This window comes from Schistocerca gregaria, chromosome 2, assembly GCF_023897955.1.
Source record: "Schistocerca gregaria isolate iqSchGreg1 chromosome 2, iqSchGreg1.2, whole genome shotgun sequence".
Classification (NCBI taxonomy): Eukaryota; Metazoa; Arthropoda; class Insecta; order Orthoptera; family Acrididae; genus Schistocerca; species Schistocerca gregaria.
The window spans coordinates 491,882,469-491,899,479 of NC_064921.1; the positions used below are offsets into that span (position 1 = coordinate 491,882,469).

The 17,011-nt window shown below is 44.9% G+C and overlaps 1 protein-coding gene across 1 annotated transcript in view; it reads right to left on the reverse strand.

The window, feature by feature from the left end:
* Positions 1-17,011, reverse strand: part of LOC126327996 (graves disease carrier protein-like) — a 184,168-nt gene that overhangs the window by 79,286 nt on the left and 87,871 nt on the right. Inside the window, exon 4 of the mRNA XM_049995936.1 lies at positions 9,552-9,737. Within this exon, the coding sequence (XP_049851893.1) occupies positions 9,552-9,737 (186 nt within the window). The remainder of the gene's footprint in view (positions 1-9,551; positions 9,738-17,011) is intronic.

The window sequence follows — 17,011 nt, forward strand, 5'->3', positions numbered from 1 at the left end:
CTACATTCGCATAGTCAGTTCGGAAGGAATGGAAATTGTCTTTTAGGAAGGCTTCTAGTGACACTTTATCCGCTTTTTTAAATAAAATTATTTTGCGTTTGTTTCTGATGGATTTGGAAGAAATGGTATTGAGCCTAGCTACAACGACCTTGTGATCACTAATCCCTGTATCAGTCATGATGCTCTCTATCAGCTCTGGATTGTTTGTGGCTAAGAGGTCAAGTGTGTTTTCGCAACCATTTACAATTCGCGTGGGTTCGTGGACTAACTGCTCGAAATAATTTTCGGAGAAAGCATTTAGGACAATCTCGGAAGACGTTTTCTGCCTACCACCGGTTTTGAACAAGTATTTTTGCCAACATACCGAGGATAGGTTGAAGTCCCCACCAACTATAACCGTATGAGTGGGGTATTTATTTGTTACGAGACTCAAACTTTCTCTGAACTGTTCCGCAACTGTATCATCGGAGTCTGGGGTCGGTAGAAGGAGCCAATTATTAACTTAATTCGGCTGTTAAGTATAACCTCCACCCACACCAATTCGCACGGAGTATCTACTTCGACTTCACTACAAGATAAACCACTACTGACAGACACAAACACTCCACCACCAATTCTGCCTAATCTATCTTTCCTGAACACCGTCTGAGACTTCGTAAAAATTTCTGCAGAACTTATTTCAGGCTTTAGCCAGCTTTCTGTACCTATAACGATATCAGCTTCTGTGCTTTCTATTAGCGCTTGAAGCTCAGGGACTTTTCCAGCCCAACTACAACAATTTACAACTATAATTCCGTCTGTTCCTTGATCCAAGCACGTCCTGTAATTGCCAAGCACCCTTTGACATTGCAGCCCATCCCGCACTTTCCCGAGGCCTTCTAACCTAAAAAACCGCCCAGTCCACGCCACACAGCCTCCGCTACCCGTGTAGCCGCCAGCTGAGTGTAGTGAACTCCTGACCTAATCTGCCAACAGCGGCAGATGTTATATAAAGCTATTATTAATATGTCATTAAGCCAGACAGCGCCAACATACTAACATACGTAGGCATAGATCTATTCGTTATTAACTGAAATAAATTCACGTGATGAGAGAAGCACCCTAATTCACGAGATGAGAGAAGCGCAGGGTGCGGCGCGGAAACTCCCTTACTTTTTTTAAAAAAATAACATAGAACAGAAAGTATTGGAGATATCAATTCAGGTCTCTTTTCTTTACACAGAGGTACATTTAAAGTTTAGTTCATTAGGTTTTGAAAACGATATCCTGAAGGTGGCCTCCGCTCTGCTCAATGGTTTTGGAGAGTCGATATCGGAATCTTCGGTCCACTATGTCCAGCATGTCTCCGTCTATGTTGGCAATAGTAGCTCACTCATAGTTCGTGGACTACTGGAATACACCAAGGATTTAAGATAGCTTCACAAGAAAAAAGGCGCAAGGGGCTAAGTCTGTTGAGCGTGCCCGCCAATGAAGATCGTTCTCAAAGCGATGAGACGGTTCCCCACATCCTCTTCTTCAAGTTCGGGAGGAACAAACTCCTCAATCATCTGAACATGACGTTTATAAATGACCGCAACTGCCCTATCGTTCCCTTCGAAAATCCATGGACCAATAACGCCAATTTTGGATAATGCAAACCAAACAGACACATTCTGCATGCAGGGGCTGCCCGTGAAGTTCTCGAGGGTTCGTACCACTCCAACGTCGTATTTTTTTGTTTATTCACGCATCCAGACAAGTGAAAATGTGCCCCGTCGCTGAAAAATACAAGGGCGTCATGAGGCAGGTTTTCGATCAAGGCTTCACATCCAGTTTCTCATGAAACTGCCAGTTGGTAAAGGTGTAATTAAAAATCTTCATGAAGAATTCGTCGCACAATGCAATCAGAAGCTGCAAAAACAACTGTATGTTTGCGTGCAAATCTCTTGGGAGAATTCAAAATCGCCAGCGTTACTTTCTCGACGTTTTCTCGTGTCCTGGTGGTTCCCGAATGCCCTGGTTTCTTTTTCTCCACACTGCTAGTATCCGTAAACGTGTCCAGCCACATGGAAATCAATTTTCGACCAGGAACACGATCCGCGGGGGCGATATTAAAATATTCCCTGAGTGCACGCTGGGTTGCGAATACCAAACGGTCATTAGAAAACTATAAGATCTCGAAGAATGAAATTAAAATGAAATCCAGACCATTAGCTGCTTACAGGCGTTGATAAATATCAACTGGGGCATTTGAAAATGTGTGTCCCGACGGGGGCTCGAACCTGGGATCTCCTGCTCACATCCGACTGAGCCACAGAGGACACAGCGGATAGTGCAACTGCAGAACTTATCTCTGGCACACTTCCCGCGAGCCCCACATTCCCAACTTGCTGTCCCCTGCCCATTATACTCATTACTCGCGGCTAACGATTCCCGTAAGAGTTTGAGCAATGTGAGTGCATCCGCACTGAGGAAGATCATTGGCCGGTAAGCCTAATCTAATGAAGATGGTTCTTTCGGACATGTCCGAAAATGTGGAAATGTGGGTCTCACGGGAAGGGTGCCAGAGATAAGTCCATGCAGTCGCACTATCCTCTGCGTCCTCGGTGGCTCAGATGGATAGAGCGTCTGCCAAGTAAGCAGGAGACCCCGGGTTCGAGTTCCGGTCAGGACACATTCTGATCTGTCCCCGTTGATATTTATCAACGCCTGTAAGCAGCTAATGGTCTGGATTTCATTGTAATTTCATTGGAAAAGTAAGTCGCCGCGGAGAACGCGCACTCCTCTCTCGTCTACTGCATGATCGCTACTAACCTAAACTTTAAATAAAAAATTCCGTTCAACCATTTAGAATGCGTTCATCCCCTCACAGCAATAAGTAATGGCCGCTGAGTGGCGCGCCTTTCAAATAACGATGTCCCCGCGCCGCATCCTGTACAATGCTCAAAACGTGTAGCGAGAAGAACAATAAATTTTACTGGTTACAATAATTAGCATTTTCATCTGATATAACTTATTAATTACTAATAAAATTACTCTATATATACATGGTCTCGCCATCTTTAACGACTGTGTCTATCAGTTTATTTATAAATGTCCCCAAGGTATTCTCTGTGGTATTCATTATTGCCTAATATGTGAAATACTTAATCGAAATTTGAATTGGAGACGCACGAGAAATCATAGAGCCCACTGAAGACATAATTGTCAGCTGAATGGAGAAGCTAATACAGGAATGCATTTGCAGTGGTACTGGTGGCAGTGATTATGCAGAATGAAACACAAGGTGTCTCAAACCTTTGGGGTCAAATTGAGCCAGGTGATGGTGGGTCCACAACTAATCATACCGTGACTGGGAACAAATGATCGGAAATGCATATTTATTGTGACATTGACGTACACAGCGTACATCGCATAACAACAACGTAGCTGATAGTAATAGTTCTAAGTGACGGCCGACAGTCTCAATGCATGCATGGAAATGACTCTCGTAAGTTAATATCCACCAGAGATTAGTTACTTCCAATTAGGAAGACGCCTGTTGGGAAAGCGTTCTCTGTACATTCATGTTGTTTTACGGACTCTACCACTGTCGTGGCGAGTAACGTTCCATCTTTGACTACGCGTCTTGCACTTTACACATTCACACACCTCATCATGGAGACATCATACGCTGTTTAGCGCAATGGACATCTGACACCAGGGGCAGGGATGTGCGTGCGGCACGAGTTAACGCGCCGGTGCGATGCATGCGGTCATCATATGATACTCGTGCTACGAGCTAAGGTGTGTACAGTATGTCTGTTTGGTGGCCATGGGTGTACATTGTTTATCACCCACTGGCTGTTCTCGTGAACAACAGACACCAGTCATCCTTGCGAGAGTGTGCCTGAACTGCATGCGCAGCTGCAATATACACTCCTGGAAATGGAAAAAAGAACACATTGACACCGGTGTGTCAGACCCACCATACTTGCTCCGGACACTGCGAGAGGGCTGTACAAGCAATGATCACACGCACGGCACAGCGGACACACCAGGAACCGCGGTGTTGGCCGTCGAATGGCGCTAGCTGCGCAGCATTTGTGCACCGCCGCCGTCAGTGTCAGCCAGTTTGCCGTGGCATACGGAGCTCCATCGCAGTCTTTAACACTGGTAGCATGCCGCGACAGCGTGGACGTGAACCGTATGCGCAGTTGACGGACTTTGAGCGAGGGCGTGTAGTGGGCATGCGGGAGGCCGGGTGGACGTACCGCCGAATTGCTCAACACGTGGGGCGTGAGGTCTCCACAGTATATCGATGTTGTCGCCAGTGGTCGGCGGATGGTGCACGTGCCCGTCGACCTGGGACCGGACCGCAGCGACGCACGGATGCACGCCAAGACCGTAGGATCCTACGCAATGCCATAGGGGACCGCACCGCCACTTCCCAGCAAATTAGGGACACTGTTGCTCCTGGGGTATCGGCGAGGACCATTCGCAACCGTCTCCATGAAGCTGGGCTACGGTCCCGCACACCGTTAGGCCGTCTTCCGCTCACGCCCCAACATCGTGCAGCCCGCCTCCAGTGGTGTCGCGACAGGCGTGAATGAAAGGACGAATGGAGACGTGTCGTCTTCAGCGATGGGAGTCGCTTCTGCCTTGGTGCCAATGATGGTCGTATGCGTGTTTGGCGCCGTGCAGGTGAGCGCCACAATCAGGACTGCATACGACCGAGGCACACAGGGCCAACACCCGGCATCGTGGTGTGGGGAGCGATCTCCTACACTGGCCGTACACCTCTGGTGATCGTCGAGGGGACACTGAATAGTGTACGGTACATCCAAACCGTCATCGAACCCATCGTTCTACCATTAGTAGACCGGCAAGGGAACTTGCTGTTCCAACAGGACAATGCACGTCCGCATGTATCCCGTGCCACCCAACGTGCTCTAGAAGGTGTAAGTCAACTACCCTGGCCAGCAAGATCTCCGGATCTGTCCCCCATTGAGCATGTTTGGGACTGGATGAAGCGTCGTCTCACGCGGTCTGCACGTCCAGCACGAACGCTGGTCCAACTGAGGCGCCAGGTGGAAATGGCATGGGAAGCCGTTCCACAGGACTACATCCAGAATCTCAACGATCGTCTCCACGGGAGAATAGCAGCGTGCATTGCTGCGAAAGGTGGATATACACTGTACTAGTGCCGACATTGTGCATGCTCTGTTGCCTGTGTCTATGTTCCTGTGGTTCTGTCAGTGTGATCATGTGATGTATCTGACCCCAGGAATGTGTCAATAAAGTTTCCCCTTCCTGGGACAATGAATTCACGGTGTTCTTATTTCAATTTCCAGGAGTGTATGCACTGATAAGGGTAGGCCACGACGTTTGGAACGCGGATTTACTTCAAACTTCTTACACTCGTAGTACTCAATTAGGAAAACAACATGTGTAAGCAGTGGCGCGTACTTCTCCAGCGTTATTGAGAAAATCGCAAGATAATTTCGGTCCTCAAATATATACCTGTGCGGGGCCGTTTTCACCACGAAGCGGCGGCACCTGAGTGGGTAGCGTTCAAGCCCCGTAATCGCTGGATCGAGTCCCGTTCGTCACCTTTTTTTTTTAACACAGTCATTTTCTTTACTATTTATATTACAATTGATATAATGGGAAAAATACGTGTAATCGGATGAACTTTTATTAAATCCGATTACACGTATTTTTCCCATTATATTAATTATAACTGACGAACAGGACTCGATCCAGCGATTATGGGGCTTGAACGGTACCCACTCAGCTGCCGCCGCTTCATGGTGAAAACGGCCACGCGAAGGTATTTATTTGACGACCGAAATTATCTTGCGATTTTCTCAATGACGCTTGAGAAGTACGCGCTACTGCTTACACATTTTGTTTTCCTAATGGAGTACTACGAGTGTAAGAAGTTTGAAGTAAATCCGCGTTCCTAACGTCGTGACCTCCCCTTGTGACATTGGTGGTCGTCGCTTTGAAGAACTACTGTGAGCGACGTTGTTGTTACGCAGCGTGCACTTCGTATTTCCATAACACAATAAATATACATTTACGACCACTGTTTCCCTATCTTAATGTAAGTGGTTGTGGATCCACTATCACCTGTTTCAATTTGACCCAAAAGGTTTGAAGCACACTGTATAGCTAGGCAGTGCTTCAAAAACAGTGTAGGTATCTATCACGTCACTATTCTGGGGCTATGCATCATCTTCAGGTGGGTCTAGTACGCTTCTGTTATACCAAAGAACAAACGTTTCTCCAGTGGTTCATTTGCAACATACCCTTACTGAAACTCGTTACCAGATGGCAACACTGTGTTTCTCAAGTAGTCAATCAACTCGATAAAAAGTTAACTACCCTTGAAGCACAACGAAAGAAGTAAAGCGACAGCGCAATACTATACACTGTGAAGCTGTATCTGTCGACTGGAATGTACGTACGAGACGGTCATTTCTTGCAGCACATTATACCAATTAAATTATCCGTCGCCATCCTCGTACTGAACCTACCAGTTACTGCAAAGACGACATGTCACGAGATAAAGATCCTAGCGCTGAAAATTTTCAAGCTATTTTAGTTTTTCCTACCTCTAGCCCTTAACCTCACTTAAATCTTCTACGACGCTGTTTGAATGTCTACACACGTCAGTTGCGCTGTATTTGTGGTAGTTGTTTCTCCAAGAGATACGCGCGATTTCACCTCAAGTGGGTATAGGTCAGGGCCGAGCTCACCGGAAGTTACCTGCCGGATGTGACGCTGTAACGGCGTCGCACGGTTTGCGTGCTGGCTGGTGGTCGCAGGTCACAGCGGCCAGATGGCAGTCGCCTGATACGGCGCAGCCACGGAATACTAAAAATCTTTCGTCCGCAGATGAACTGTGACAAGTAAAATAACATGGCTTCGTCTTTCCTATTAGCAGCAGGAGCAACACACAGCCTCCGAATTATCTGTAAATGTATGCAATATTTCGAGCACATTTTTGTAGTATGTGACTCGATTAAATGAAACTGATGTGCACCGCGAAAACTTACTTGTTCTGAATAAGTACTTCTATTTCTCTTCTGATATTACTGAAAGTTCAGAACAATTTCTGCGTCATATCACGAGTGGTACAAACCTCATTTGCAATAAGGCACATATAAAGCAAATTTACCGCCAATCATATAATGATCCAACTGACTAAGACATAATCTGAACTTCGTTGTATTTCTACTATTAAATGTGTAAATAAAATTGTAGTGCACCTTACAACCCTATACACATTACTCCAGTCTAGACTCTGATCCGAACAAAACTTGGGTACAATTGCATCGACTACGACGTCTCAGGCTGTTCAGTTTTAACGAAAAATGAGTAAGTGTAAGAGGCAGAATAATATGTGATCACATCTCCACAGGAAGATATGTAGAACTCCTTGAATACTGAACCTTTCCAACAAACCGTACGACCATGTACGTAATACCAGAGCACCTAACATTGTATTATAGGACCAACAGATGTGTACTGATCGAACAGTAGCAACTAGCAACCGTGATACTGTTACATGCCTGGCAGATTGAACCCACCTTGATCATCGAACTGTAGGACTAGCATGTCGGGGAGAAAGAAGACGAAAAGCGACCCACCACGAATGAATTATCCGAATGGGTCGGAAATTCGTGGATGTTGTGTCCTGAAATGGGAATTCCATCGTTAAATGTAGATGAGAGAGCGGGTAGGCGGAAAGAGTACAATGAAGGCCTCTGTCACCAGACGGTGACGTGTAAGAAGAAACATGAGCAAATATAGAAGAGCTATGGGATCCAGTATTAGAATCAGAATTTAAAACAGTTTTCGAAGACTTGATCGAATAAGGCAGGAGGAACAGGTAACATTACATCAAAATTTCTAAAATCATTTGGGGAAGTGGCAACGAAACGACTATTCGCGTTGATGAGTAGAACTTATGAGTCTGGCAATATACAATCTGACTTTCGGAAAAGCATCATCCACACAATTCCGAAGACTGCAGGAGCCGATAAGTGCGAGAATTATCACACAATCAACTCGACAGCTCACGTATCCGAGTTGTTGAAAAGAATACTACACAGAAGACTGGAAAAGAAAATTGAGGATGAGTCAGATGATGAATTGTTTGGCTTTAGAAAAGGTGAAGGCAACAGAGAGGGAATTCTGACCTTGTGGTTGATAATGGAAGGAAGACTAAAAAAAAAAAAAATCAAGACATATTCATAGGATTTGTTGACCTGGAAAAAGCATTCGACAATGAATACTGGGACAAGGCGTTCGAAATTCTACGAATAACAGAGGAGAGCTATACTGAAAGACGGGTAATATGCAACAACTACACGAGCCAAGGGGGAAGAATAAGAGTGCAAGACCAAGAACGATGTACTCCATTTAAAAGCGAGTTACAGAGGGACGTAGTCTTTCGCCCCTGCTGTTGAATCTATACATCGAAGAACCAATGACAGAAAGAAAAGAAAGATTCAAAACTGGAATTAAAATTCAAAGTGAAAGGATCTTAATGTTAACATTCGCTGATGACATTGCTACTCTCGGTGAAAGTGATGAGTTACATGATGTGCTTTATGGATTGAACAGTCTACTGAGTACAGAATATTAATTGAGAGTAAATCAAAGAGAGACGAAAGTAATGAGAAGTAGCAGAAACAAGAACAGCAACTTAACATCAGGATTGGTGACCACGAAGTAGATGAAGTTAAGGAATTCTGCTAACCTAGACACCAAAGTATCTCATAACGGGCGGAGCAAGGATTACACAAAAAGCAGACTAACACTTGAAAAAAGAGCATTCTTAGCCAAGAGGAGTTTGCTAGCATCAAACATAGGGCTTAATTTGAAGAAGAAATTTCTGAGAACATACGTTTGGAGCACAGCATTGTATGGCAGTGAGAAAAATCAGAAAATAAGGGAATCTAAGCATTTGAAATGTAGTGCTACACAAGAATGTTGGAAATTAGGTGGATTGGTGAAGTAAGGAATGAGGAGGCTTTCCGCAGAATCGGCGAGGAAAGGAGTACATGGAAAACAATGAACAAGAAGAAGGTACAGGATGGCAGGACAGACGATAAGATGTCACGGAATAACTTCCATGGTACTAGAGGGACTGGTAGAAGATAGAACCTTTAGAGGAAAACAGATACTGCAATACATCCAGCAAATAACTAAGGAAAGAGGTTGGTTGCAAGTGCTACTCTAAGACGAAGATGTTAGCACAGGAAAGGAATTCGTGGTGGGCTGCATCAAACCAGTCAGAAAACAGATTAAAAAAAAGAGTCATTTATGGATATGTTACTCAAATGACACCCATGACTAGTCCACGTTCGATGTCACCGAGTTCTCCTGACCACCCCACTCTACTATTACTGCTTCTCTACTGACAATACTCCTCGTCTCCATTTACACTGCCAGGTCCGCTTCTCGTAACTTCTGGTGGCCAAAGGTCATACTGTATAAGGTCATATGGGCAAGTTCAATTATGCTGTTCTGCTGGACTAACTAATCAAAACAAAACAGATGTGAGTGCTGAGGAGTACCTCCTTGAAGATGGAGAGCGCGGTGTGCAGGATGCCGGTGTAGACGTGCTCGCCAGTCACCTGGAAGGCGAGCCTCGCTCGTATCGTGTCCAGCGGGTAGGTGAGCGCCACGGCCGTCACCCCGGCGCAAGACCCCGCCACAAACTTGGCCGCGTGGTGCCCGGGGCCCAGCAGCGAGGTCAGCGCCTGCAACCGACCAGCGACCGCTGTAACAGGCAGCTCAGATGAATGCCTTCTGAGCTGGGAGGGAACAGTCCCTCCTCTCGCTCCTTCTGCCCCACTGCTGCTGGTGGGTAATTTCCTGTTCACACTCAGATAATACAATGGTGTGACAAAAGTTATGGAATAGCAGATCTCACATATAGAGATGGCGGTTGTATCGCGTACACAACGGATAAAAGGGCAGTGCATTGACGGAGATGTTATATGTCATTTGTACTTTTCCTCGAAGAAAACGACCTATTGACACACAGTCAACACTGATTTAGGAAACATCGTTCTTGTGGAACACAACTAGCTCTTTACTCGCATGAAGTGTTGAGTGCTATTGACAAGGGATTTTAAATTGATTTCGTGCTTCTCGATTTCCGGAAGGCTTCTGACACTGCATCACACAAGCGGCTTGTAGTGAAATTGTTTGCTTATGGAGTATCGTCTCAGTTATGTGGCTGGATTCGTAACTTCCTCTCAGAGAGGTCACAGTTCGTAGTAAATGACAAAGTCATCGAGTAAAACAGAAGTGGTTTTCGGCGTTCCCCAATGTAGTGTTGTAGGCTCTTTGCTGTTATCTATTTAAACGATTTAGAAGACAATCTGAGGAGCCTTCTTAGGTTGTTTGAAGATGATGCTGTCGTTTATCGTCTAGTAAAGTTGTTAGAAGATCAGAACAAACTGCAAAACGATTTAGAAAAGATATCTGTGTGGTGTAAAAACTGGCAATTGACCCCAAATAACAAAAAGTGTGAGCTCATGCACATGTGCGCTAACACGAATCCGTCAAACTTCGGTTACACGATAAATCAGTCAAATCTGAAGGCCATAAATTTAACTAAAGACTTAGGAATTACGATTACGAACAACTTAAGTTGGAAGTAACACACAGAAAATGTTGTGGGGAAGTCTAACCAAAGACTGCGTTTTACTGGCAGAACACTTAGAAAACCTAACAGAGCTACTAAAGAGACTGCCTACAATACGCTTGTCCGTCCTATTTTGGAATACTGCTGCGCGTTTTGGGATCCTTACCAGTTAGGATTGACGGAGTACATCGAGAAAGTTCAAAGAAGGGAGCACGTATTGTATTCTCCCGAAATACGGGAGAGAGTGTCAACGAAATGGTACAGGATTTGGGGTGGACAACATTAAAACAAAGGCGTTTGTCGTCGCGGAAAAAAAAAATTCACGAAATTTTAGTCACCAACTTTCTCCTCCGAATGCGGAAATATTTTGTTGACGCGGACCTACATAGGGAGAAACGATCATCATAATAAAATAAGGGAAGACACAGCCTGCACGGAAAGATATAGACGTTCGTTTTCTTCCACACACTTAAATGTGATTTGCAGAGTATCCGCGTAGATCTAGATGTCGGTGTAGATGTAGCAGGCAGCTCAGAAGAATGCCTTCTGTGTTCAGAGAAACAGTCCTTCCTATCACTCCCTTTTGCCCCACGGCTGCGGTGGGTAACTTCGTGGCTCACTTCTTTTTCACAATCAGTTAATACAATGAGGTGATAAAAGTCATGGGATAGAACTACGCACATATATAGATGGCGGCAGTATCGCGTACACAAGGTGTAGAAGGGCAGTGCATTGGTGCAGACGGCATTTGTAGTCAGGTGATACACGTGAAAATGTTTCAGACGTGACTGCGGCCGCACGACGGGAATTAACTTACTTTGAACGGGGAATGGTAGTTGGAGCTAGACGCATGGAACATTCCATTTCAGAAATCGTAAGGGAATTCAAAATTCCGAGATCCACAGTGTCAAGAGTGTGCCGAGAATACCATATTTCAGGCATTACCTCTCACCATGGACAACGCAGCGGCCAACGGCCTTCACCAACAACCGAGAGCAGCGACGTTTGCGTAGAGTTGTCACTGCTAACAGACAAGCAACACTGCGTGAAGTACCAGTAGAAACCAATGTGGGACGTACGACGAACGGATTCGTTAGGACAGTGCGGCGAAATTGGGCATTATTGGGCTATGGCAGCAGATCACCGAAGCGAGTGTCTTTGCTAACAGCACGACATCGCCTGCCACGCTTCTCCTGTACTCGTGACCCTAGATGGCCTGAAAACTGTGACCTGGTGAGACGAGTCCCGATTCCAGTTGGTAAGAGCTGATGGTAGGGGTGTGAGTGTGGAGCAGACCCAGCGAAGCCATGGAGCGAACTTGTCAACAAGACAAGCTGGTGGTGGTTCCCACGGAGTGGACTGGGTCCTCTGGTCCAATTAAGCCGATCATTGAGTGGAAACGGTTATGTTCGGCTACCTAGAGACCACTTGCTACGAGAAGGCTTCGTCTACCAATACGAGTATGTAGTTTCCGGCCCTTTTACTACAGCAGATTGTACCAAAACGACGTGTTTTCGAGAGATCCTAAATGTGCCAGCGCTTTGAAACAGCTCACCTTCATAGCTAGCACTTACGCTATAAGCCGCACGGGATTAGCCGACCGGTGTAAGGCGCTGCAGTCACGGACTGTGCGGCCGGTCCCGGCGGAGGTTCGAGTCCTCCCTCGCGCATGGGTGTGTGTGTGTGTGTTTGTCCTTAGGATAACTTAGGATAGGTAGTGTGTAAGCTTAGGGGCTGATGACCTTAGCAGTTAAGTCCCATAACATTTCACACACGTTTGAACATTTACGCTGTAATATAAACAACACCAAATACAGAGCTCAGCTCCACATGACTTAATCCAATATAGCGCCACGAAGTCTTGTTTGTGACGTAATACTGACCGTGTAGCTCATTGGCTACGTTACTCTCCACTAGGCAAAAATCTGACTTGGCACATTCTTCCTTTCAGACTTTGAACTGTAGTGGAACATGAAATTCCACGCTGTGACCTGATGTGCCTTATTCATAATAACTATGTCTACAAGTACTAAAATACGTTTTTTGTACCATACACATCGCTTCTTAATGGCTTAAGACTCGTCGGTGGAGGCATTCTACAGTAATGGAAATTAGTATAAAGGCATGGAAATTTGTAAGAAAATTAACATTGACGGTTTGAAAAGTTGTCCACAGTGTATAAGCAATAGTATGAGAGCCACTATACCGACAAATGTAGTTAATGGTACCGCATTTGATGTTAGCAGTACAGGATATAAGAAGACACCAACGATGCAGGTGGTAAGGGTGGAACTCGGTATGAAGGCAGTTGGCTCTGTGCGACGTTAGTGTGTTTTCATTTGATGAAAGAACACAAATCCGTGTGTACAAAGAAATGGGTAACTATAATCGTCAGGTCGCCAAGGAGCTGAACGTTTCAAATACAGTGACTGATAATTAAGTCAGATTAGGCGTACAATATGGACACAAAGGAAAATATGGACAAAGTAGAAAACTATATAAGGCATCAAAACGGCTAGATTTGTGCAAAGCAATGTCCACAAATCGTTATAATTCTAAACTTGTTGCCGATTTACAATTGCCAGTAACTGCCAGATGTGTACGACAAATTTTGCCAAATGGCAAATATCATGCATTCAAAAAAAGATTACAGAAACCTGCTCTAACATCCAAACATAAACAGGCTAGACTGGAGCTTGCTGAAAAAAGTATGTCGGGGACTTCGAAATGGGATAAAGTGGTCTTCAGTGATGAGAAGTAGTTTAATTTAGTTGGGCCGGATGAATTTAATTAATACTGCCTTGATCTGAGAACAGAGCAGCAGGTAAAAACGAGCAGTAATTCTGATTCTGGAAATGTTATGATTTCGGCAGCCTTCTGCGCTAAAGGTAAATCATGCATTGCTTGGCTGAACACTAGAATGAATTGTAACATGTACACTGCGCTGCTAAATACGGAATTGATTAGAATGCATGAGTACTTAGGGACGAAAGTGTAATGTTTCAATAAGCTCATGCAATCTGTGCATGTTTCTAATACAACCAGGAAGTGGTTTGAATATATAAATATCGATGTGTTGTCCTTGTCTGCACGTAGCTCGGATTTGAAGTCCGTGGAAAACCTTTGGGCAATACTCGCAAGACGTGTTTACCACAAAGGAAGGCAATTTGAGGCCTTATGTGAACTAAAAAGAGTGATACGAGGAGAGAGGGCGACAATTTTGCTGCAAGAACTACAAATCCCGACTAAATGTCGAAGAGAAAATTTTGAGGTGATAAGGAAGAACAGAGTTGGACAAAGTACTAACAATGCAATAACACAACAGGACAGTGAGTGCCTTTATATCCGTTACCACCTAGAAAATGGAAACGCCTCATTTTGCCACTCGTGTTATGATGAAAACTATGTAACACTGTCATGATTGTTTACCTCTTCTACGCATCCACTACTTTCGTAACAAATTCGATACGCGTATGCTTCAAATATCTAGTATTACTTTCGTAGGAATCTGCCCTTTTACTCATCTCCACTACGGTATCTTCTATTTCTCACGAATGAATTTGCTGCCTGACAGCATATTTCACACAAATTTCACCTTGGCTGCAGGTTTTCTTACCTTTTATTTTTTTTTCATTATCAATGTCGAAGGTGAAAATTTTTGTAATTGCACGAATTCAGACGTCAAATCCAATTTTACGAGTAAGAGCAAGAGACAGGTGAGAATTCATACCTCGTCACGATGTTTAGACTGAATACGACGGAACATGTTACACAACGACGTTTTAGTGCGATATTTGCGATTGTAACGGGACGATAAGGAAAATGTATTGCTGACAACGGGTCTTAGGTCTGCGGTGGAGCGCGCGCGGTCTCACTCTGTGTGTGTGTGTGTGTGTGTGTGTGTGTGTGTGTGTGTGTTGTAGCTGCTTTCATGAATGGCATCATGAAGTCCCTGAGCAATCTGAATGGATAAAAAGTGGCAAATGGGAGGCAAAACCTGTACTTGGATAGGTGGTAAACTTTTCGTCGAATAGAAAACCAGGTAGTGAACAGTCTTCAGGAATGAGTCCCGATTCAAGTTAGAAACTTACATACACTGTCTGACCAAAAGAAACCAGACACCTATTGGTGGACATGAATATGGAGTGCGTCCACCCGCCAGCATAACGGCTTGAACTCTGCTGGAGCACTTTCAATGAGTGTGTCTGAATGACTGTGAAGGGATGACAGGCCATTCTTTCTCAAAAGCCGAAACAATAGAAGGCAGTCATCTTGTGCACTGGGCTCTAGAACGACGTCGACGCTCTCAATTCATCTCAAAGGTGACGGGACTCTGGGAAGACCAGACAATTTCAGCAATGTTACCGTTCACAAACGATTGCCTTAATGACGTTGTTTCATGACAGGGTGCATTGTCATTCTGATCCAAACAATAATCATTACTTAACTGTTCCTCTACTGTACACAGTACCCAGTGCTGTGAAATGTGTTCGCATCCTCCCGCAGTTAGCGTTATCTTAAGAGCAATTACGAAAATCACCCCCGTACGGAAACACCACCTCCTCTGCATTCCACTGTTGACACTACACGTAACGACAGGTGTCTTTCTCCAGGCATTCGTCAAACCCAAACCATCCCATCGGATTGCCACAAGGTATAGCGGCATTTATCACTCTAAAACACTCGTTTCCACTCATTCACTGTCCAGTGGCTTCGCTCTTTACACCACCTCCAGCGTCGCTTGCCATTGACTACAGGAATATTTGGCTTATGAGGAGCTGCTCGATCACTGTACCCCACCCTTTCAATTCCCTACGCATAGTCACTGTGGTAACTGGACTGCCAGTAGCACTTTGAAATTGGCGAGTTATTCCCTCCGCTGATTTCATGCGATTTTTTACGACCTACACCCGCACTGCTCGACAGTCCTTGCCCGTAAGTACACGAAGACTTCCTGATTTAGTTTAACTGTGGCCGTTTTCGCGTTGCCACTTCAAAATCACATGACCAACAGTCGACTTTGGAAGCCTTACAAGGACTGAAATGTCCTGATAGATTTCGTACTGAGGTGACATTCAATGACTAGTCTAAGATCAGAGTCAATGAACTTTCCTCACCGACCCGTGCTGCTGCAGCTTCTGAACTGATAAGGCATTTTTTAAGGGCGCATCCCCTCCATGCCTGCACCGACATGGTGACCATCACAAAAGTTCTACTGTCATCTCTACGTTTGTTAGTAATTACATCGAGGAGTTCATAGCATGCGGTTCTGTGATGTTGTCCGTAAGTCTGGGTAGGATTACCCACTAATACGGCCCCATCGAGTGACAGAAATGGTCGAAAGTGGTTTCAAGAGTAGACAATGCTACCAGCCTCCTTATATACAGTCAGGTTCGCATCTTTTAACATCTAGTGGTCAATTCCATATTACACTGGTGTGTTTGGATGTTTTTGATTAGATAGTGGATGCCTGTTGATCCCAGACAAACGACATCGATTGTCCCAACGTGCAACACAGCCTACTGCTAGAGCTGCAGTCTGTTCCTTATTTTCGAGAACAGCTTTTGAACATGTTGAACGAGGTCTCCAGGAGAGCGGCCGCGTGTATTTTCTCGCACATAGACACAGTTCACATGGTGACCCCGTCTATTATTCCCGCTTCCATAAATGACATTTTTATTTTCCATACGTTTCTACTGCCAACCATCAACGGACTATCTTTAGCGCATTCTTCCCGCTGACGCTTCCAGTAGAGGAGGCAGGACAGGATAGTACCTAAGATGCCGTCAGTATCTCTGGTACATATCTCGCGGTAGCCCTCTCAGCAGAAACTTCCTATCTTGTGACAGTAGTCGTGGCGATTTCCAGTTCTTTACGAATAACAACTGTATCCTATGCTGGAGAATAACTTTAACAGAATGCTACATTGTGGCTGGCGCAATGTTTTTTTATGAAGAAATAAGCAAATAACTTTAAACTAAGCTTACTGATTCTTTCAATTTCTGGATATGCTACGGTACCAAGATTACAAGTTACCTTTAAGAACTAAAGAGTTTTTCATTCAAAGAAGTGATTTCTGTTGGCCGGCCGTGGTGGCCGAGCGGATCTAGGCGCTACAGTCTGGAACAGCGCGACCGCAACAGTCGCAGGTTCGAATCCTGCTTTGGGCATGGATGTGTGTGATGTCCTTAGGTTAGGTTTAAGTAGTTCTAAGTTCTAGGGGACTGATGACCTCAGTAGTTAAGTCCCATAGTGCTCAGAGCCATTTGAACCATTCGATTTCTGTTGCGAGCTTTGAGTCTCAGTCTTTTGTTTCGTCGGTTATTCTCTCTTATGGACTCTAGAACAGCACAATTTTACGACAAACGCAGACAATATACA